Source organism: Camelina sativa, chromosome 5 (assembly GCF_030686135.1).
Source record: "Camelina sativa cultivar CO46 ecotype springtype chromosome 5, ASM3068613v1".
Classification (NCBI taxonomy): domain Eukaryota; kingdom Viridiplantae; phylum Streptophyta; class Magnoliopsida; order Brassicales; family Brassicaceae; genus Camelina; species Camelina sativa.
The window spans coordinates 30,819,052-30,844,340 of NC_141884.1; the positions used below are offsets into that span (position 1 = coordinate 30,819,052).

A 25,289-nucleotide genomic window follows, 5' to 3' on the forward strand; every position below is an offset into this window, starting at 1 on the left:
CACTTGAATTCAGTAAAAATAGAATTACCGTAAAGCAAATGTTTATGAAACATAAATGACTACATCGTCAGTAGCTGAATTCTAGTTTGCATCAAACTCAGCTGCAAATGTTCCAATGAAAATATTAGGTACAATATGTCAAAATTGGTCAAGCTTGTAATACTTTGGAAACTTAAATATTAAACAAAATTATATACATGTAAAATAAAAATATGTATAAGATACTCATATATATGACTATGGAATTGGTGGAGCAACTTACATATCATTCAATGTTTCCCCAGTTTGTGAAGTGTATTGCTTCTAGGAATGGAGGATTTTGACTAAGATGCGCAAAGTTGTGTTGAAAAGCTTGATCTCGTTAAGGTATGTGAAGCATTTTTTTTTGTGATCAAGTTTCTTACGTTTAGATTATTCAGAAATCAGAACGATGCAGGATATATTTATACCACAAATAAGTCCTTAGGTTTGAATTTGATACATAATCTTTCAAACAATCAATATTATAGTAAATTAGTTTAGTTTTGAGAATATGCTCCATATATTTGCTTAGACGGTTAACATATCTGTAACTTATATATGATTTAATTATTCAAAAGATTTCGAATCTAAATTAGTTCACTTTATTTGTACGTAGTTCCTAAAATATCTAAACGAATTTTAGATTTCTTAAACTAACATCATTAGTTACCTAATATTTTCTATATTCTTAATGATTGATATTTACGTAAACTAAATATACAGAATATTCCTTAAAAGCTAACATTAATATTTTCCTAATATTTCCAATTCGATTGCGTATTATTAATCCTGGATTAAATCCGTTAAAGATGGAGCATCCGTCCACATATAATCCGAGTACTTTGATTTCGGGTTATTTTTTAATTTTGATCCGACCCGGAAGCACTTTTGTACTTCTCTTTTACTTATCTATACTATTAAAGCAGAAGTACTCTCTAGAGTAAAAATGGACCATGACTTGGTTTTGGTAGGTTTTTCATTAAAAATGATTAGAAAATCACAAAATTTAATCTAATTAACCTATAGTTTTGATTTCATTAAATGACGAAAATACCCTCGGTCGATTACTTAAAAAATTGCTGGGTCGGGACGCGGATCCTTACATATCCGACTACAGAAGGAAAAAAATCCGCGGATCTGTTTGTACTCCAGAATAATATTTTTCGGATCCAGTATATTATTTCATTCAAGATTAGTTATTTAAGATCCCAAACAGAGTTATTCGTTATAGGCAAACACTCTGATTTCATTTTTCTTTAAAGTATTTAAATGAAAACCATAAATTTTAATTACCAAAAATTCGGATATTTCTTTAATTACCGAGATTGATCTTAACAGATAATCTTTTAAAAGGAATATTTAGTGATTCAGTTAAAATCTTTAAAAACGAATATTCAAGTTACCAAATCTGACTAAATTGCTTGATTTCCGATATTATAATATTTCCTTAACAAAATTTTAGTAATTAATTGTGAGTAGTATAGATAGAAAGAATTAAAAACGCAGAAATTATATATATGTAAAGTTGTAAACTAATTTACAGAAAAGGTGTATATCCCACATCGACTAAATATTATGGAATATGGTTCATAATCACTATAAATATGTGACTAAAATGTTTTGAGTACAAATGAGCAGGAAGCTTGATTTATCAGATATCCAAATTTAACAGTTTAATTTAGTTCTATATTTGAAAATATTTAAACTTTTAAAAAGTAAACATATTATAATATATTTACGTTTTTAAAAAAAGTTTAAGATATTATAAATATTTAAATTTTTTTATACAATGTTTAAATTATTATAAATATTTGAACTCCGTCGAAAGTTTAAAATATTATAATATATTTAAAGTCTATAAAATATTTAAGTAATATTAATATTTTAATTCTTAAAAATTTAAAATATAAAATTTTTTTGAGTTAAATCCGTTAAAACATGTATTTTTATCAAACTATAAATTAAGCCATGGAAGCAGGGTGTGTCTATCCTCTTACAAAACTACTATCCGATATTGCGGAGTGTCTATTCTCTTACAAAACTACGTACTATCTACTATTGTGGTGTGTCTGTTTCTGTGAAAAACTACATTTTACAAACTACTTACTCTATTAGGATTTCCAATTTACTGTATAACCCCAAATATACAAATAAATACTATATAAACAAAGAAAATAAATTAAAATAAAAAACTATATTACAAAAATACAAATTACAAAAAAAATAACTAACAAAATATATAATCACGTGTTGTAGCACGGATATCACCTAGTATAGAGATTAAACCAAAACAAGATACAATTATTAGATTCGTTCTTAAATTACTTAATGGTATATATTCTTCTTCTAGGCCATTACAAAACTAATCACAACATAAAGGCATACAAATTTTCATGTAATGATTAAATAATACACCACGACCATGAACAAAAGCACAAAAATTATGGTTTTGAAGGTTCTTAGATCTTGCATCTCTTTCACATATAATTTGACAACTACTTGAAGCTCTCCATTATCAAATCTTGTGCTTTGATGACCAAAAAAATCTGTAATCAAAATAATACATGTTATACAACCAACAAACATATCTACGATGACGGACAAAATCCTGCAATTTATCAAACCTATATCTAAGCTAATTCTCTAATAAAAACTTGAAACTTAAAATAATATTTTAAGCAAATTCATTCATCAAACAAATCTGCAGTGACAGACAAATAAATCTGCGATGACCAACAAATAAATATGCAAACACTTATAAATAAATCTGCCAAGTAACAAATAAATCTGCGAACAATGAAAAATAAATAGGTAATCAAACAACAAACAAATCTACTAAAGCTAACTCTCAAATCTTAATATAAGCTAATTATTTAACAAAAACCTGTAGATTGTTTACAAAGTTGGGCTATTTATCTAACAAACCTCATAACTTATAACAAAAATCCTGCAATTTCTCAAACCTTAACCTTCAAATTCATTAACCAAATAAATCTGGGATAAGCAACAAATTAATAATTCTATCCCTCCATTTCAAAATATAGGATGTTTTAAGCAAAACCCGCAGATTAAGAACAATACTGCATCATATAAAATACTAAACTAATCTAAAAATTGCATTGAAATTTGAAAACATCCTATATTATAAAACAAAAAAACTTCTCCAAAATATCTTATATTTTGAAACTTTGAGACAGAGGGAGTAAGTTTTCTATACGTTTTTTATTAATAAATAAGTTTTCCTCTTCGTCAAGGGTTTCCAGCAATTCATTGTTTAATAAATATAGCAATTCATGGTTTTCTAATAAGACTGGCATTTCTTTGAACACCTTTCATGCAATATGTTTTTTACTATACATTTTATTAGAAAACCATGAATTGCTGGAAACCCTTGACGAAGAGGAGAACGTGAGACATAAAACTTACTAGAACTGGAAGACGAGAAGACAATTCGACCAGGAAGAGGAAGAGACATAGATTTGCCGAGAAGATGAGAAACGACTCAACCAATGAGGAGATTAACCAAGAAGGAGATGAAGAAGAGGAGAAAAGAAGAGATTCAGACTCAGATCAATTAAACAGAAACACTGGAAAAGGTGAAGACACTGGATAGAGACTCGCCGAGAAGAGGAGATAGGGACGCCAGAAGGAGGGTCATCAGAGAGAAACAAAAAGCGTTGGAGAAGAAGAGAGAAAAGAGAAAAAGAGTTGTTTTCTAATTTAGGGTTTTTGGGATTTTTTTTATTTTTTTGATTTTTTATTCATAATTTAATTAATTATAATGGCAATTTTGTTAATAAAAATGAAAAATAGGTTAGAAGGTTATTTAACAAAAGATTTGAGTCATTCTAGTTATGTCACCTATAACAGAGTCATTCTAGTTATTTTCATAAAGATATATGTCATTTTAGGTAATTTTTAGGGATTTTTGCCAGAAATGCCATTATTTAATAAAAAATTTTATGCAATGCCGCATTTTACAAACATACAGAAAAATGCCAAAACTCGTGAATGTGACATGGTGTCCTTTGGCCAATTTTCCCTCAGCGCAACATTAAAGAAAAAAAAAAAAAGATGGCGGGAAAGTATTGTGCTTTACCGTACGTTTTGGCAGGTTGGACAATGACAGGCATTTAATGTGGACAAAAGGGGTGTCTGTTGGGATGTGAGAGACAAAATAGTTTACTGTGGAAATAGATCTGAAAACTGGTTTTTGTTACGGTGGTGGGGCGTAAAGGAAACGGGGTGAGGTTGGTGGACCAAAGTAAGACACAAAACGAGAGACATCGTTTACAGGTAATGTCTGGCCGCCATTAATGGTGTTGGTTGGAGAGTTAATTTTGTTTTAAGAACAAGTTTTGAGCAATTAATGCTTTAAGGTTTAGATATAAAAGGGGAAAAATTCAAACTTTATTGTATTTGTAGGTTTGTGCACGCAAAAATGGAAGAAACGGTGTGTGTCTTTCGCGGTGAATGGAAGTGTTGTGACAGTGGGGAGTGGAAATTTGTTCCTTGCCAAGGCGAGATGGCAAGGTGTGTCTCAATTGAAAGAGTTCGAAGTGTCCGCGAGCTAACCTCTGCAATCGAACATTTATTCCATCTTAACCCAAAGATAAGAACCGTCGTTATGAGCTCTTGGTATCCAGCTGACACGACGGTATTCTCGTCAATCAGTAGTGACGTCGAGTTTGCCAAGTTCAAAAAGAGACGGGGTTTAGAAGGAGGCCGGAATTTGTACGTTACAGTCACCGATGTGAAAGACAGAACTATGGAGTTTGTTCAGATGGGTGATACGTTTTGTCCGTCGTAAGATTCAGGGCTGGATGATGAAGCATTGGTTGCCCATGTTGAGGAAGTCGAAGCTTTTTACAGGGAAACCTGGAAGAAAAACAAAGTGGACAAAGGAGTGAATCTGATAAGCAGTAGACAACTCAACAGGGAACGGAAGAGGACAAGAGAGAAGGAAGAACTGGTGGACAAGGCGAAGAAAGTGTTGATGGACAAGAGGACTAAATTCTGTGGACAAAGGTCGTCTTCAGATGGGGTGGACGACATAAGGGAGTCAAGTGGGGTAGACAAAAATAATTTCACTTCAGTAGACAACATGGTTGCCTCGTCTAAGATTGACAAAAGGACTAAATTCAGTGGAAAAAGCGCGTCGTCGGATGGGGTGGACAACTTACCGGAGTCAAGTGGGGTGGACAAAAATAATTTCATTTCAGTAGACAACATGGTTGCCTCGTCTATGATGGACAAAAGGACTAAATTTAGTGGACAAAGGGCGTCATCTGATGGGGTGGACAACTTACCGGATTTAAGTGGGGTGGACAAAAATAATTTCAATTCAGTAGACAACATGGTTGCCTCGTCTATGATGGACAACATCACTCTGAGTGAGGTGGACGAGACGTCGACGATGGAGAAGGAGATCAGTTCCAATAATTCTCAGAAACATACCAATTTACCAGAATCGTCTGTGATGGACAGCCATACTCGGAGTGTGGTAGACGAGACTTCCATGATAGTTAAGGAGATCAGTTTGGATAATTCACAGAAGTCGACCAATTCACATATTGTTGAGAAAAACATTTCTTCCATTGGTCACAATTCGCAAGAAGCGTTGTTAGACGAACATGATACGAGTGAAGAGAAACATGCAGAGGAAGATTATGATTTCGGTGAGTGGACAGATAGAATTAACAATGATTATCCATTAGATTGGAATCCTTACAAAGGTGTGGGAGGGTGGAATACCGATAGTGGAAATAGGGTCGGTGAACTTGTTGATGAAGGCCTTGGTGCTGCTATTACAGTTGCACCATTAAATGATGATTTACCGGTGGCACCATTAAGGGATGATCTACCAGTTAGTGATGATGCTGTTGTCGCGACTTTAGGTGTCAATGAGGATTCCGCTTTCATGGCACGGGCAGGTGTGATAGATGGAGAAGACCCATTATTGTTGGCAGATGCACCACCATTCCATGATAATATGCGCGGTGCACCAAGCTGGGAGAGGAATATGGACCTGAAAAGAGGAACTGATTCCATTTATGTTGGCCGTGTTTTTGCTAATAAGATGGAACTACGGAAGACTTTGTCTGTTCATGCTTAGAGAAGGCTTTTCATTCAAAATTTGGAAGTCTGACAAAGAGAGAGTCATTGCTACTTGCGTAGATAAGAAGTGTGGTTGGCGGATCTATGCTACTACACACCCAAATTCTGAAAATTTGGAAATTAAAACTGTTTGGTTGAAACACAACTGTGATGTTTCATGCAGGTCTAGATATGGTGAGAAGGCCTCAGCTCAGATACTCGCCGAGTTATTGCAGTCAAAATTTGCCAACGGGAAGAAAGGGCCTACGGCTTGTGAATTGCCTAGTATGGTTTTGGAAGAGCTAAACGTTACAATTACTTACATGAAAGCATGGAACGCGAAAGAACTGGCTATTGAGGCTGCACGTGGGAATGAGGAAGATAATTATCGATTTTTGGCAACTTATTTCCATTTGGTGAAGAAAACCAATCCGGGAACAATAAGCGATATGCATACAACCGTTGAGAAGGAGACTAATAAAAAATTGTTCAAATATCTCTTCTTTGCTTTTGGGGCTTCCATCGCCGGCTATAAGTACTTGCGAAAGGTTATAGTGATAGATGGCACTACAATGAAAGGAAAGTATAAAGGGTGTTTGGTTGCAGCTAGCGGACAAGACGGCAATATGCAGATTTATCCTCTTGGATTCGGTGTAGTTGAGAAAGAGAATGATGCTGGTTGGTCATGGTTTTTTAGGAATCTGCAAAAATTTGTACCTGACGAGGAAGACCTTGTGTTTGTTTCTGACAGACATCTGGCTATTTACTCTGCTCTTGCGAAGGTTTACCCACTTGCGCACCATGCTACATGTACTGTTCATCTATTTAGGAACGTGAAACATAACTTTGGTTGCGAAGGTCTAGCTGGAACAGTTTCTAAAGCTGCACGAGCCTATACGGTTGGTGATTTTAGGTATTGGTGGAGAGAAATAGAGCATCGTGATCAAAGGTGTGCGGATTATCTGACAGAAATAGGTTTTCCTCATTGGACACTTTCACACTTCCCCGGAAATAGGTACAATATAATGAGTAGCAACATTTCAGAGTCACTCAACGCAGCAATGAAGAAGGCTGTTGAATATCCGATTGTGTCAATGGTTGAATTCATTAGGGCGATGCTGATGAGGTGGTTTTGGTGTAGGAGGACATTAGCGGGCAAAACAAATAGTAAGTGTACTCCCGAGATAGAGGATTTGTTAATAGATCATCTGAAAGAGTCAAAAGATTGTGGTGTGTTATCAGTTAGTAACTGGATTTACCAAGTCAACGATGGGAATAGTTGTGTATTCACGGTTGATTTGGAGAGAAAAACATGCACATGTAGGGTTTTTGATGTTCTGAAAATTCCATGCTGTCATGCTTTGTCTGCATGTCGATTAAGGCAGGTGGACGAATACTCACTTGTTGATGAGTGCTACTTTGTTAGTGCATGGATGAAAAAGTATGAAGGCCTCATTATGCCGGTCCCAAATGAGAAAGATGAAGACATTCCAGCTGAGGTGGCAGATGGTGATGTTAATCCACCACGAACAGCTCGGGGTGGTGGCAGGCCAAAGAAAAAACGTATTCCTTCGAAGGGAGAAGTGCATCACGTAAGTATACATAATTATACTTCATTATATAATTACATCACATTCATGATTATTTACTAACAAACAACGGTGTGTGTACTTTAAAACAGAAAAAAAGGGTGACCAAGTGTGGAAGATGCTTTGGACGTGGGCACAACAGGAAGACATGCTCTGCGTTGATATAATAGTTCTTATCGTTCTTGTTTTTTTTGGTTCTTAGTAGTCGATTGTCGATTGGAACCCACTTTTTTTTGCTATGGTTAATTGGTTGTCTACGGTAGTAGACAACACATGCCGCGTACGGTATTTGTCCTCTATGTTATATTCGGTTTATGTTAAAGCTGTCCTCCAGGATTATATTTTTCTGGTGGACAACTGACCCCCTATAATGTTGTCCTTTAATTCGTTTTGTCCTTTTACTAAACTCGCTGGACGTGAATGTCGTATATATCCTATTTAAAGTTGTCCTTTAAATCATTTATTTGTCCTCAATCTCAAATTCCGCTGTTGTCTACTTTGTCTTCCATTGTTGTCTGTGTTTTGATGGACAACATGTAGAGTAGTGCAGTTGACAAAATATTGGTAGACAACTTCTTAAGAAACTATGTGCACACCATGTAATGCATTGTAATTTTAGTAGTGGACAATACTTTAAACTTCATAAAAAGTTGTCTACAATACTTTGTCCTCCATTGATGTTTGTGTTTTAATGGACAACATGTAGAGTAGAGTAGTGCAGTTGTCAAAATATTGGTAGGCAACTTCTTAAGAAACTTTGTGCACACCATGTAATGCATTATAATTTAAGCAGTGGACAATACTTTTAACTTCAAAAAAAGTTGTCTAAAATATTTTAGTCTTTTACAAGCACAAACAAAGACAACATTTAAGGACAATTAGGGTTCGTCGAGGATAGTGGATGCAAATAGGGTCAACCGGCGAATTAGATCTAGAATGACGTCCTATTTAAAAGTAGAATAAAACATGGTAACGAGAGTGGCAAAGGCGAGGAAAATAATGGCAACATAAAAGAGATCTGTGGGACATTTACTGCAACCGTACAATCTGGCTGAGGATTGTTGATTACTGCAATTGGCTAGCAACTCATCCCTTAGCTCTGTATATCCATCATAGCTTGCACGGACTTGTTGTTTGAGTTCCCTCAGTTCTTGGCGCTGGAATTTTAGTTCAGCCCACATCTGAGAGGGTTCAACAGTCTCACCATCAGGTCCGCGAGTCAGGTAAGCAATTCTGTCCTCTAGGTCTACGCTTTTCATGTGGAGATCATGAATTTCATCGAGCACAGCTTTGTCCCAATACTTTATTAGATAAAGTCCACCGTCCTAGCCAAAAGTATTGAAAGAACGAAAATTATAAAAATGAAATGGGCCCTCAAGGGGATCTTATAGGGAGAAGATGAGTTTGGGAGGCTTACACACTCATTTTGACACTTGTAGAACATCCGGCCGCCACCAGAAGCCAGATCTGGTTCAAGATACATCGCCCCACCACAATGGCATTTCTTTGGGATGTCAAACTTACCATTTCTACGGTCACGGGAATTGATGGACGAGGCAGCTGAGGGAGATGATGAAGATGGTTGACTGTAGCTATATCGGCCCATCTTGGTTAGATACGAAATTAGGTTAAGGTGGTGAAACAACCCTTCCCGTTTTTTTTTTTTATACCTTAATTTACTAGTGGTCCCATACCCACTAACATCCTAACATCAATCAATAACCGCGGATAATCAAATAAAACAAATTCCTTTAAACCAAAAGAATTCCAACATTCAAATCCAATAACCAATAACATCAATCAAATAAAGAGATAACCAACAACTAACATCCTACAATGTTCCTTTGACTTAATCTAGCAACCTAACAACAGCTAGACCACAATCAATCAAGTCTCTAGAACACCCCTTCATCATCGCCTTGATTCCACGATCACACTTTGCCTTTACCTGCACATCACAAACAACAATTGAGATGCGTAAGTATTATCATAAATACTTAGTGAGGCCGTCCTCCCATCTACTGGGTTATACACACAAGCATATGAGACTCCCAAGTCAACAAACAACAATAACACAATCAACATATCAAACCAGGAAAATAAGACTCGGCAGGTACTAGTGTCGACCGATGCTCAATCGGTGTCGACCGATGCTACAGGAACTGGTGTCGACCGATGCCGGAATGGTGCCGATCGATGCTACTCGAGACGGTGCCGATCGATGCTCCACAAAAGTGGTATCGATCGATGCCTCTTCTGCAGTCACGATCTGCGCGAAACTCAGCGACGAACTCCGATCCCAATCAACACAGAATCGACTCCAAACACGTCTAATCATCTCGGAATTCACTAGAAATCACAAATACAATGTACCCAAGCAAGCAAACACCACAAATAACAAGGAATCACACAAAACAAGGGAGATCTCATGCTTAGATCAACCATGGTCAAGCACTCACCTCTTTCCAGGAAGATTCTGAACAGTAGGAACGAAATCCTCACTCCTAGCAAGCTTCTAACTCTTTCCCAGCTCCAAAACTCTCAAGAACAGCAAGTAATCTCCCAAACTTCTCCCAAAAGCTTAAGAACTCTCTCTCCTTTCTTTTTCTCTCAACAGCGGCGAGTACAAACAAATAATACGACCTAGGGTCGTTTTTCCCCTTTTTCACACGATTAGGGTTTTAAATCAAACCAAACCGAACCAATTCGGCAATTAAATCAAACCCGACCAAACCGGAAAACATGGTGTCGATCGATGCCACCAAGGGTGTCGATCGACACCCACACCAAAAATACACAAATTGGTTCGCGGGCGTTACAATTCTCCCCCACCAATATGGATTCGTCCCCGAATCCCGCAATACCGTCCATCTGCCAAGGACCTCCGTGCCACCGTCATCACGGCCCGCACGTCCCCAGACCGGACTAAACACCATCAGTCAAGGTTTCCCGTGCCACTGTCGCAACAGCCCGCACACCTCCGACTGACCCTCGAGGTCTCCCTCTAGCCAATATACTCGCATCATAACACTATCTGCTCACAACTCAGTGCTTCCCCCGTCCGTGGTCGCAACCAACGAATCATGCCGGCTCGCTAACAGGCCAACCGCCTTAAGCTACGGCATCCAGGAAGTCACCCACACACACTCCCCCCGCTCTCGGGTCGCAACCCTCGAGACATACCGGCTCACTGCCGAGCCTCGGCTCACAGCTACGGTATCCAGGGAGCCTCACATATCCCGCTCTTGGGTCGTCACCCTCAAGCGCGCTCTCGGATCGTCATCCGAAGCAACATACCACTCCCACTCTCTGGCCACAAAGTCCATCGAGCTATCGGTATCACGTGAGTTGGGCCCACACGGCCTAGAGCAAAAACAAACACTGATGCCAACGAGTATCTCCCGGCTAGATCTACCTCACTTTTCCACAAAACATTCCCATTTTAGAAACTTCCTATTTATGGAAACCTTCCTCTTGTGGAAACTTTCTATTTATGGAACCTTTCCAAAAATAGAAACCCGAGCTATTTCTCTTTTCCCATGACAACAACAGTCAAACATAAAGAAAAATACTCATCTTATTAATCTCAAAATGTCATAATCGTTACAAACTCAACGAAATTACATCAGAAAAACCAAAAATACCACAACCGGAGCCAACAACCCGCATCCCGAGCACCACCTCATCTTGATACTTAGTCGCACAACCAACCACCCCTAAGCGACCAAATATCAAGAGAGATGGGCTGGAATACTCCGTACCCGCTCCAGCCACGGACTACAACTCGGACCCGGCTAGACAAGCTCAAGCGGTCTGCTTCTCAAACCACTTCTTAAACCTTGCCTTCATCCTCGCCTCGGGCTCCCAAGTCTGCTCCTCTACTCCGTCACAGTCCCACAGGACTCTCATCAAAGGAATCTTCTTCTTCCGAAGTTCCTTGACTCTCCTCTCGAGCACCCTCACTGGTCTCGCCTCTAAAGTCATGTTAGGCTGAAGATCCTCAGGAATCTTAGCCAACAACTGATCACCCTCGTGAAGACACTTCCTCAGCATCGACACATGAAATACCTTGTGGAACGCACGCATAACCTCAGGCAACTCCAGCCTATATGCCACTGGTCCCACCCGCTCAACCACTCTGAACGGACCCATGTACCTCGGACTCAACTTAGTCTCTGTCAAAGACCTGTTCGGACCCCGCAACATGGCCATCTTGAGGTACACTCTATCACCAACCTGAAACTCAAGATCCTTTCTCCTCTTATCAGCATAGCTCTTCTGCCGATCCTGAGCCTCCTTCATGTTCAGCCTCAAAACCCGAATCTTCTCCGAGGTCTCCTGAACAAAATCTGCACCAAATATGCTCCTCTCCCCCACCTGAGTCCAACATAAAGGTGTACGACACGGCCTCCCATACAGGGCCTCATAAGGAGCCATCCCAATACTAGCCTGGTAGCTGTTGTTATAAGCAAACTCCACCAAACTCAAGTGATCTGCCCAATGACCACCCCAATCCAGCACACACATCCTCAATAAATCCTCCAAAATCTGGATCGTCCTCTCTGACTGACCGTCCGTCTGAGGATGGTAGGCTGTACTCATATGCACTTTCGTGCCCAACTCTGCCTGAAACGCCCTCCAGAACACCGAAGTGAACTTGGAATCTCTATCAGACACAATACTAACAGGCACACCATGCAATCTGACTATCTCCCTCACATACTTCTTGGCCAAAACTGCTGCTCCATCAGTTTTCTTGATGGCCAGAAAATGTGCAGACTTAGTCAAACGGTCCACAATGACCCAAATAGCATCAAATGTCCTCGACACAGGTAAACCTACCACGAAGTCCATCGTGATCAAATCCCACTTCCACTCTGGAATGGGTAAACTCCGTAACAAACCACCAGGAACCTGATGCTCCGCCTTCACCAGCTGGCAAGTATCACACTTCGCCACCCAGTCAGCTACGTCCTTCTTCATACCGACCCAGTGATAATACCGCTTGAGATCACGGTACATCTTGGTCGCCCCTGGATGAATAGAGAACTTGCTCGAATGAGCCTCTCTCAGTATCTCCTGCCTCAAATCCTCACCCTTGGGCACACAGATCCGACCATGCACAAGGATAGTACCATTAGCAGAAACCTGATACTCTGCACCCGCAGCCTTAGAGGCATTCACCAGCCCCTCATCACTCTCCTGAGCTAACCTCACTCTGCTCAACAAATCTGCTCTATCAACTGCCTCCAAACCCAAAGGTTCTAGTGAGATAGCACACAAACTCAATGCACTAATCTCACCTACCAACACCTCCATATCCTGCTCCTGAGCCGAAGCCACCCGCTTCCGACTCAAGGCATCTGCAACCAGATTAGCTTTACCAGGATGGTAAGCTATGTCCAAATCATAATCTGCTACTAACTCCATCCAACGCCTCTGCCTCAAATTCAGCTCAGGCTGAGTAAAGATATACTTCAGACTCTTGTGATCTGTAAATACCTGTACCTTCCCACCATACAGATAGGATCTCCAAATCTTAAGAGCAAAGATCACTGCTGCCATCTCCAAATCATGAGTAGGGTAATTAGCTTCATGCTTCCGCAACTGCCGCGAAGCATAAGCTATAACCTTCCCCTGCTGCATAAGTACACAACCCAACCCCACTCTAGAAGCATCTGTATACACAACATAAGGCTCGTCCTGCTCAGGCAATGCTAACACCGGCGTGGTAGTCAACATCTGCTTGAGACTTGCAAAACTTGCCTCACACTCTGGTGACCACACAAACGGGACATCCTTCCCTGTAAGCTTAGTCATCGGCTGAGCCATACTCGCAAAACCCCGAACAAACCTCCTGTAGTAACCTGCTAACCCCAGGAAACTCCGAATCTCAGTGGCACTCTGCGGCCTCGGCCACTCCCTGATGGACTGAATCTTCTCTGGATCCACTGAAACTCCCTCAGCTGAAACAATATGACCCAAGAACCCCATCTCACGCTGCCAGAAACTGCACTTACTCAGCTTAGCAAACAACTTCTGCTCCCGCAGCTTCTCCAACACTGCTCTCAGATGTACTGCATGCTCCTCAGGACTCTTAGAATATACCAGGATGTCGTCGATGAAAATGATGACTGACACGTCCAGAAACTCTTGGAACACGCTGTTCATCAATCTCATAAACGCAGCTGGCGCGTTTGTCAACCCAAACGGCATCACCACAAACTCATAGTGCCCATATCTCGTCCTGAAGGCTGTCTTCCTCACATCTGCCTCATGAATAGGGATCTGATGATAACCTGAAGCCAAGTCGATCTTGGAGAACCAAGTAGCACCCCTCAACTGATCCAACAACTCATCAATCCTCGGGAGGGGGTACTTGTTCTTCACAGTAACTCGGTTCAAACCCCGGTAGTCAATACACAACCGAAAACTCCCATCCTTTTTCTTAACAAACAACACCGGAGCTCCCCACGGTGAACAACTAGGACGGATAAAACCCTTGCCCAGCAAATCCTCCAGCTGCTTCTTCAGCTCTGCCATCTCTGCTGGAGCCATCCTGTAAGGAGCCTTGGATAACGGCATCGTCCCCGGTTCCAGCTCAATAGTAAAAGGATCCGACCGAGATGGTGGTAATCCCTGCAATGACTGGAACACATCCTCAAAGTCCTCCACAACCGGAATACCGCTAACCGTAGACTTCCCCACTGACTCTGGCATAGATATAGTAACCAAATAGGCCTCACGGCCCTTCTCGATCATCTTCCCTGCCTGAACGGCTGAGATCACGAGACTCCCCGAAGTCGGTCTAATACCCTGAAAAACCAACTTCCCTCCTGGACGCTCAAACTCCACTCTACCCCGATAGCAGTCCAAATGCACCTTATACCGATGCAACCAATCCATACCAAGAATGACGTCATACAACTCCACTGGACTGATAAGTAAATCCGCTGGCCACGACTCTCCTGCGATCTGAATATCAACTCCTCCAGCTCGTCCAATAACCCTCAGAAACTTGCCTCCAGCAACTCTGACGACTCCTGAACGCTCTCCAGAATCCCCTCTGATCCCCGCACTCACGGCACACTCCGGAGTAATGAAGCTATGAGAAGCTCCAGAATCAAACATAACATGGGACTTAAACCCGCCCACCAACAAGGTCCCTACACAAATCTCATGTGTTGAGAACCTAACACTTGACCACAAGCAAAAACAAATATAATCTGAACTATTGAATTGACTAAGTTCGAATCTCAGAAGTTATACCTGTGATCGCTCCTGCACTAGTGCCACCGGGCTCCTGGGTCGAGTACACCTGAGTCGTCGGCTCAATCCAACCCACCGGCTGCACACCGTGCTGCACACCCTGCTGCACCCCTGGCTGAGCTCCAGCCTGCAACACTGCTACTGCCCTCTGCTGCAACTTGGGACAACGAGGCTTGATATGCCTCGTCTCTCTGCAGTAGTAACACACTCGAGTATCGGTCCGCGGCTCCGTCACCGCCCGCTGCTCTGTCACTGCCCGCTGCTCACCTCTCTGTGGACAGCTAGTCACCTTGTGGTCCCTACTACCACACCCAAAGCATCTCGCACCCCCGTGCCTCGACCTCTGCATAGCATCAAACTTCCGCTTCTGCCCTTGCGCAGGCTTGCCGCCCTTGCTAGGAACAGAAGACGGCTGAGACTGCTGAGACTGCTGTGGCTGCACTGAAGAACCGACCACAACCACCTGTGACCTCAAATCATCCTCTATCCCAGCTGCAACCTCAACCAACTCCGCTCTCGTAGCATAACTCCTCACTCTACACCGAGTCCTCAAATCATCCCGCAGAGCCAACAAAAACCTCCGCACCTGAGCCGCCTCTGGCTCCCATGCCCTGCCTGCATACCCTACAAGCCGACTGAACTCTGCATCCAGCTCCCGCACTGTACGGTTCCCCTGAGTCAGACCCAAGAACCGTGCCTCCATACGATCAAGTGCCTCCTGAGGAAAATACTTGGAGTTAAACTCCCCCACAAAATCTCCCCAAGACATACCCCTCTGCACCCTCCGTGTTGTCACCGACCTCCACCACACACGAGCATCTCCTGACAAGTAAAACACTGCCAGATCCACCCTGTACCGGTCGGGACACCTAAGCGAAAGGAAAATATCCTCCATCCGCTCTCTCCACTCATCCGCTACACTCGGATCGGTACTTCCTGAGAAATACCCTGCTCCCACATGCCGCAGCTGCTCCATCATCCGAACGTACTGAGCATCCACTACCTCGGCCCCCGGCTGCACACCTGCCTGCAAACCCGCTGCAGGCTGCACCACTGGAACCTGTCCACCACCCACGGGCGGCACTACCGGATCCTGCCCACCAACCACTGGCGGCACAACTGCTGGAAGTCGCTGCAAAGCCTGAGCTACCTGAGCTAGCAAGTCCATCAAGACATCCTCCCTGCCTGGAGCACCTCCCGCTGCAACCCCCACACCCGGGGCAACACCGTGACCGACACCGGGCCCATCCGCCCTGCCGTCACCCAAACCAGCCTGGTCTCCAGACACACTAGGATGAACCTGTGACTCCGCCACCTCCTCACTGGCCATGCTCTGGGTCACACTCACACTGGCCTCAGGAACCTGACCTCGTCCCCGACCACGACCACGACCACGCCCACGACCACGACCGCGACCAACAGCATCCTCACCCCTAACCATCTGTATCATCCAAGAACAGAAGGCTAAGCAAACAATAATTCTAATACACAAGAAACACAACTCACCGTGGAATCACAATCAGGCTCGAAGAGGATGTTCTAGGACTTCATGCCACACACAATTGCCAACCACACAATCAATTATAGCATGTAATCCTAAACATCAACAGCAAAAGCACAATGAACCCTAGACCTAGAACCGTAAGGGCTCTGATACCAAATTTGAAACAACCCTTCCCGTTTTTTTTTTTTATACCTTAATTTACTAGTGGTCCCATACCCACTAACATCCTAACATCAATCAATAACCGCGGATAATCAAATAAAACAAATTCCTTTAAACCAAAAGAATTCCAACATTCAAATCCAATAACCAATAACATCAATCAAATAAAGAGATAACCAACAACTAACATCCTACAATGTTCCTTTGACTTAATCTAGCAACCTAACAACAGCTAGACCACAATCAATCAAGTCTCTAGAACACCCCTTCATCATCGCCTTGATTCCACGATCACACTTTGCCTTTACCTGCACATCACAAACAACAATTGAGATGCGTAAGTATTATCATAAATACTTAGTGAGGCCGTCCTCCCATCTACTGGGTTATACACACAAGCATATGAGACTCCCAAGTCAACAAACAACAATAACACAATCAACATATCAAACCAGGAAAATAAGACTCGGCAGGTACTAGTGTCGACCGATGCTCAATCGGTGTCGACCGATGCTACAGGAACTGGTGTCGACCGATACCGGAATGGTGCCGATCGATGCTACTCGAGATGGTGCCGATCGATGCTCCACAAAAGTGGTATCGATCAATGCCTCTTCTGCAGTCATGATCTGCGCGAAACTCAGCGACGAACTCCGATCCCAATCAACACAGAATCGACTCCAAACACGTCTAATCATCTCGGAATTCACTAGAAATCACAAATACAATGTACCCAAGCAAGCAAACACCACAAATAACAAGGAATCACACAAAACAAGGGAGATCTCATGCTTAGATCAACCATGGTCAAGCACTCACCTCTTTCCAGGAAGATTCTGAACAGTAGGAACGAAATCCTCACTCCTAGCAAGCTTCTAACTCTTTCCCAGCTCCAAAACTCTCAAGAACAGCAAGTAATCTCCCAAACTTCTCCCAAAAGCTTAAGAACTCTCTCTCCTTTCTTTTTCTCTCAACAGCGGCGAGTACAAACAAATAATACGACCTAGGGTCGTTTTTCCCCTTTTTCACACGATTAGGGTTTTAAATCAAACCAAACCGAACCAATTCGGCAATTAAATCAAACCCGACCAAACCGGAAAACATGGTGTCGATCGATGCCACCAAGGGTGTCGATCGACACCCACACCAAAAATACACAAATTGGTTCGCGGGCGTTACAGGTGGTAAGAGTGTGGGCAGAAAATGGGGTAAATAACTCTTTTAATGGGGGGTAAAGGTCTACTGTATGCTTTATCTGACAACACGCAAGTTGCTTATGATGATGGAACGTATCAGTAGATATTTTTGTAATTTTTTAAACAACTTCAAGAAAGACACATAACGCCAAGACTGGCTAAAACATAGTAGACAAAAATCAGAAAACCTTACTATGGACAAGATTGTAGAAAGCAAACGATGGACAAGATTGTATAAAGCTAACGATGGACAAGATTGTAGAAAGCAAACGATGGACAAGATTGTAGAAAGCAAACGATGGACAAGATTGTTGAAAGCAAACGATGGACAAGCTTAGGTAAAACATAAGATAAACATAGTAGACAAGATTGTAGGAGACAAGATTGTAATAAACCATAAAATGGACGACATTATAAAACAAGCATCTAGGGTATCAAGAACAAATTTTTGAATCTTTGGCAGCGCCACCAGGTGTAGCATGCGGGGCACCTATTCTCCTCGGAACATTTTTGGCAGACATCAGGAAAGGTAGGTATTTTTCTTTCCAATTTTAACAGCGCTGGACATCGATAGTTGTTTTCTCCCCCACCAATGGCGACAATATCATAAAAAACCATTTGTGCAACTACATCAACTTCATTCTCCTCCGTGAATGCACTCCTGAATTTTGTCATCAGGCCAATACCCTCCTCTGTTTCTCCAACACATAACATCAAAATCGCTAGAGTAAAAGTTTTTGATGATGATGGGTGCCATTTACCGAAAAGGGAGCTCCAGTTGTAAGCGATCATGGGAATGGCCTCACGATACTCTCCATATCTCGCTACTAATCTAACGGCCTCTAGATACATTGCAGCTGGGTTTCTTGCTCGAACGGTACGCTCGAAGAATGGTCGGAATAAAGATCCGTTATTTACAACTGTGGGGTTTATGGATATTAGGAGAATTGACGCCTCCCACAAAACGTAATCGTCAAAAGCAAGACTTTTACCAACGGGTCCTGCAGCAATAAGAGGCCCAAGGAACTGAAAGCCAGCCTTAGCGACAAGGCTAACAATGTACAGTATAAGATGTTGTGGGAGAGATAGGAGGTTGGCCATGTTTAATGTTGTACTTCAAGAAAGAACGAGGATTTCACTTTTAAAGGAGGGCATTTACGAATGTAGTGTAAGTTGGTATGGTGGTGGTTGATAATTAAGTTGAATAATTTATTAAGTGTTATGAGTAACTAGTAAATCTGACAAATTATAATAGTTAAAACATTCAATGCTGGTGGGTTGAATGTTACTAAAATTGTCAATAAAACATTCAATACACTAAGATGAGAAACTATTGGGATTGAGTATGTCCATCAAATATATTTATTCGTTGTCTACCAAGATTAATTTTCTTGTGCAACCATCACTATTGTAGTCAATCAGTGAAGGTTTGCAACTACTAATGCAGTGAAGGTTTGCAACTACTAATGCACAGGATGTTTATCACTTCTAAAGTAGTGATGGTTTGCAAGTATTGCTTGGTTGTGTTGTCTATCAAGAGTAGTTGTCTCCGAACTATCGTTATAAGTTAAGCATAAATAGTCATAAAACAGTACCGTTACATAGTTCATCAACAAAGAAAAATAAAAAAACAACCAAATTGTATCAGGAACTAACTTAGAGAGAGTACAAATTCCTCGTAGACATCTATGGCGAAGCGCATCCTCAGCTCGTCTACCTTGTCCTCTGTTAGTCCATCCAGACTCAGACCTTGAGCGTGTAGTTCTATGAACTTGCATGTAAGAGGCCCACAGTCACCCATCCGGTTGTTCTGGTAAACATCAACCAGCCTCTCAAACGTGAATGCGTTAGGGATAGTGCAATCAACTGCATCCATATCTACAAACTGCTTAATCATCAAAGGGAGCATGGCAAGCAGGGGTTTCAACAGCCGCGGCAATTTCTTGGAGTCGTTGTTGACGATGAGGGGATCTAGGATGTATACGTGTCCTAACTTTAGTTTAATAACAGCAGCAACCCAATGACGCTTCCCCCAGTTCAATGGTACATACACAGTATCAATGTCGCTATACCATGCCAATTTTGCAGAACGGCTAGGGACTACTCCTTTGACATAGTTCTTGATCAAACTGTTCCAATTGAATGATGCCTTCTTCTTCGTCTTTAGATACCGTCCATAATCTTCGACAACTCTCTGCGTAAACCATGTATCCAATACACCGATCTTACCCTGTAAGAAAAACTCACCCAATCTCCTCCACAATATGCTAAGCATTGCTTCCATATGCTGCGTAAAAAGTACGTTAAAAGTATAATTAGAGAAAGGGGTAGATATTTCTCATCGATAAATAGACAGAATATACGCACCGGAGAATCGACCCATTTAGTGGGAGTATAAATGATTTCAAAAAAATCCCTCTTCTCATGGTGTCCGTCAATGACATACTCTCTGTTAAAGGAGTAGAGTAAACTTTTATTGATGTTATAAATAAAAATTTTTAACGTTTAGTAGAGTAAACTTACTTTTTTCTATAAGACTCCAGCTTTGTTAAGAACTTTGCTCTCAATGACGCGGACACAGGCCGGAAAGGCATGTATACATGGTTAGCGTTATCTATTTCAGATGCCTTCCTTTTTTTAATTGATGATGAACACTGCCCAAACCTTTTGCGCTTGGTCCTTAACCTCTTGGTAGGGATTTGGGGCAATGGAGTTTGCTCATCTGTAGTGGATCGAGAGCGTTTCTTAGTAGAAGCAGGAGTAGTTTCCTGTTCCATGATAAATAAGATTGTTACACATTTACCTAATAGTTAACGAAAAATCGACAACCGAAAAATCGACAACGAAAGTTACACAACTTACTTCGACTGTGGTCGAGTTATTCCCGGCTACTCTACCAGATTCAGCATCTTGATCTCGTCCATCATATACTACAAGCTGTTTTCCACCATCATCCTCCACAGTTTGCTGATCGCTTTCGACGAGAACATCCCCTTCTTCTCCGACTTCCTCTTCCTCATCCTCATCTCCTTCTTCCTGCGCATCTTGCTCGTCTCCTTCTTCCTGGGCATCCTGCTCCTCTACTTCTTCTTGCGCATCCTGTTCGTCTCCTTCTTCATGCGCATCCTGCTCGTCTGCTTGTTCCTGCGCATCCTGCTCGTCTCCTTCTTCGTCCCCTTTATCGTCGTGGGATTCACTATCATTCCCATCTTCCTCTCTATCTTCACACCCATCCTCGTCCTCCTTCACCCTATACTCGTCCTCCTCCTCCTTATCCACACACTCTTCGGATTCAGAAGCAACATCAACTACATCATTCGTGACACCAATTTCTTCTTCAGATTCACTACCACTATCAACCTGAGCCCCGTCATGGGATTCACTCTCATTCCCATCTTCCTCATTAGCTGATGTCTTTCCTGTAGCAGAGACATCTTCACACCCACCCTGAAAATTTAAACACGGAAATTAGTAAAGTTTCAATTTCCAGGATTATTTATGAAACTGGAAAAAATAGTCAACGAATACCTGATCCGCGGCAGTAGAGTTAATTTTGGTGAGAATCTCTGGAATACCAGGTATAAAGCTAGACCATGCTTTATTATCCCGCAAATGAGTGGGCTGTCTAGAGCCGGTAGCACCAATACACCAAGAAGACTTGTTGATCTCCTGCAACAAATCTGAGTGCTTTATACTCCTATCAAACAATCCTTTCTCTCGCAGAGTTTTGAGAACATCATCAACAATCTCGTCTCTCATGGCAGCCCTCTCTACAGACAACAATAACTCTATCTTCGATGTATGTTCATTAATTCTCCGGTCTACTTCATCAAGCAAGGCTTGAGAAGTTAGACAATCATCATGAAACACCGTTTTTCCTCTAACGGAACTCCTACCTTCTCTGCTAGTTTTTTTCTTCTCAAGAGATTCTGCTTTCACTTCTACCTTCAGTTTGCGTTTTGTAGGTGGTTTCTTTGGTTTGGCTGCTTCTTTCTTCGGATTTTCCTTAATAGCCACCGCTGTTATTAGTGGTAGATGTCCGAAACCACCATGCCAGTCTTCTTTTTTGAAGATATGACCTTCTTTAAGCTTTTCACAGATGTAATCCACTCCCACATCATGCGTCTCATCCTCACCCCAGGAGTAGTCTTGGATGTCTGCATCATCATCACCGTGTAAAATGCTCTCAACATCAACCTACGAAATAGATTGCCCACATGTTAGAAAACGGATATATGTCTTTGATAAGAAAACAAAGCTTAATACGACTTCAGCATAGAGAACTTACATCCGGGTGTAGCTCTGTTTCCAGGATGTTTGAATTGTGAAAGGATTTAAGTTTAGTCAAATGGAGCACAGATCGATCAGTAAATGTTTGCTCATCCATGACGTCAGGAAGGTATTGCTCTAATTTGGGAATTGCATGGAGAATAAGAAGCTCGAAAGCAAGTGTGAAGTCGTGTGTTGCTGTATGGGACTGATTTAGTTTGTCAGCAAGCTTGTGTAAAGTTGATACTTTCTCACCGACTTTGACCATCTCTAACGTCTTAAGAAATGACATCCGCCCCCAAGGATATTTCACAAATGCGTCGACATCTTTCACCATCTCTGCAACTCTCATCGAGGCTCTCACATTAGAAGAGTCGCAGACCAAAATACCTTCGACTATGACAATAAGTACCAAACGTAGCCTTCTTTCCGCGTCCATTCTTTTTGATTTTGGTAACCTCTTGTCAAGCTTCAACAGATTAACAATATATTGTATGCTGTATGACTTCTTAGGGCCAATAAGAGTGTGATAGTACGGCTCTTGACCTTCGCCAGGATTCTGCAACTTAGAAAGAGTTTCTTCAGAAGGGAATTGACCTCAATTCAGTCCCGTAATGATTCCAAACTCTCTCAAAGAAAACCGTATGGGATGACCCCCAAAGACAAACCACACCTCTCTTTTCTTCTTCGTTACAAGAGAGCGACAGAGAAACTGGTGGACAAGTTTGCCAGATAGCGAGCTCTTCCTAACTGGGAGTTCAAACAATCGCCCAAAGCATGATTCTTTTAACCAGTTAAACTCATCATAACCATCTAATACTTCTACAATATCCAGCAGATACTCCGGCTTAGAGTAGGAATTGATACGACCTTTCACAGGATATCGATCTGTGGAGAATAGCCTAGGAGGTAGACGAGCCGATTGAGAAGCATGGTGTCAATGTAGTGAATCAGAGTGGTCAATATTAGATGGCCTGTTCATCATATAGACATGAAAACATTATGGCAATGGACATGTAATATGAATGGACAGGAAATTGTTCGGCTATTAGTAACTACTTAACTTGTCTACTACGGTGGACTACTTAATGGACATTACATATTTTTGAAAAGCAGTGGACAAGTTAGCAATGAACAAGTTAAGGTGTCCATTACGGAACTTAGCAATGGACATAACATTTACTTTTGAAAACATTTAAGTAGTGGACAAGTGAGCAATGGACAAGTGAGCAATGGACAAGTGATCACTGGACAAATTTACTGAATGGACAAGTAATATAAATGGACAGGAAAATGTTGGGCTAAGTAGTAGAATATGTTGTCTATTATGATGGACAAGTTATAACAATCTTTAAGGAAAAAATGACCAGTGGACATAACAAGTTTAATGAAACCATAAAACCAAGGAACAAGTTCAAGGTTCTATTGTCTACTATGGTGGACAACTTATAGAGATGGACATAAAAGACTTACGCTAAGCGACTGTTCAACTGTGGAACTTTCGGAATTGTTACACTTGCAAGTGTGTCGCGGTTGTCGACAGTGGGTGGGGGAGGAATGGTCCCCGATCTAGAAAATAAAAAAAGTTATAATTGAGTTTAAAATTGGTTCAACGAAAACGGTAAATTAGCCTGTAAATGGAAGTTTAACTAACCGAAACGGTTGCCGGTTGTGGGTCTCTAAGTTGGTTCCTTCATTCTGACCCACCCGCGCAGTACACAGTGCGGATTTGCGTTTAAGAGTTACCGTATCTTCAGATTGGGTTGTTGACATGTCACCGACACCGGACTCGCGAATTGGGGGGTCACCGGGAATTGTGGGTTTCAGAATGCTTCTCCTTGGATCACCGGTTGGGGATGAATTGGACGGGTTTGAAACTTTGTCGACAATACTATCGAAGGCGACATTGGTATGGAAGTCGGGATCGTCGGCGGACATGTTTCGGGATTGAACAGTAAACCCTTATCAAAGAAGAAGTTATAGAGAGTGAAGAGAAAGAGAAGAAAGAAGCGGAGCGGTCAATTTTTCTGAAAAAAAACGAATAAAAGATTTTCGGAATTTTGTCTTCTCGGGAATAAAATCACGAGGGTTATTTTCGTCTTTTCGAGTTAGAAATGTGGCAGTGCGGAAAAGGTTTGAGAAATGTGGCATTTTGGCAAACTTTTTAACTGTTCATGGCGTTAGCGTTAAATAACTCTAATTTTTACTTTAAAAAAAAGATTTTCTACCAAAAATAATGATTAATAATACTAGAAAATCTGGTCTAATTATATTTCATATTTCTATATAAATTTTTAATGAAAATCCTTATTCTTTGTCCAAAAATTTAAATTAACATTGCTAAAAAGTAAAAGCATAGAAATGAACCAAATTTAAACTAAACAAAAACGAGATATTTATATAACAAGAAGCATTCCTTTCGTTCCTGCATATCAAAAAAGAAGGAAGAAATGGAAGGGACTGCTCCATCATCACTACCAGACGACGTCATAGAGGAGATATTAGTGAGGCTGCCGCTGAAAGAACTAATGCGACTCAAGTTGTCTCTTTCAATAGAATGGAGATCGAGGATCGAGTCTCACGGTTTCCCCAGAAGAATCCGCAGGAACAACCCAAAACTTCACCAGGTCTTTGTCCTGTTAGCAAAATACATTATATGTGTTCTCCAAGTCTGGTTTTACTCTGTGTTTCTCTGTTTTGTTTTATCTTGCTTTCCCTTTCCTAGTGATTTTAGCTTTGATGTTCTTTATAGGTTTTAGAGATAAGTCTTTTTAATCATTCTTTGAGTACTGTTAAGAGACCAGACCTAAATTGAATGGTAAACAGAGAGGTTTTTGAAAAAATTTTGGAAGTACTGACGATAAAATACAAAATCCAGGACTCTACGGAGTAGTTACAAGGAACTAATTGGGTAAACCAGTGATCACAGTAATTATCCAGAACCATATGAATATAAGTCCTGATTATAAGATTAAACTAATGTATGTACCATAAGCATGTGTCAAAAGAACATAATTTCATTGCAGTGCATGAATCCTCTACCTCACAAATTCCATCTTTCAGACGAGAGGAAGAAAATTGTCAGCTCCTAAAGCCACATCATGCAAAACACAATGCTGGTCACTCTTTTTACGTTGCTGGTCGTTGACTGTGAGGGATCCAGCAAAGAGCACATACACATTA

At 41.3% G+C, this 25,289-nt stretch overlaps 1 protein-coding gene across 1 annotated transcript; it reads left to right on the forward strand.

Moving 5' to 3' along the window:
- The first annotated feature begins 4,462 nt into the window (after positions 1–4,462).
- LOC147944519 (uncharacterized) lies at positions 4,463–7,873 on the forward strand. The gene is given in 4 exon segments (XM_087512620.1): positions 4,463–4,827; positions 4,894–6,147; positions 6,149–7,709; positions 7,799–7,873. Coding segments are annotated over 4 exon segments (3,255 nt in total).
- Positions 7,874–25,289: the final 17,416 nt, after the last annotated feature.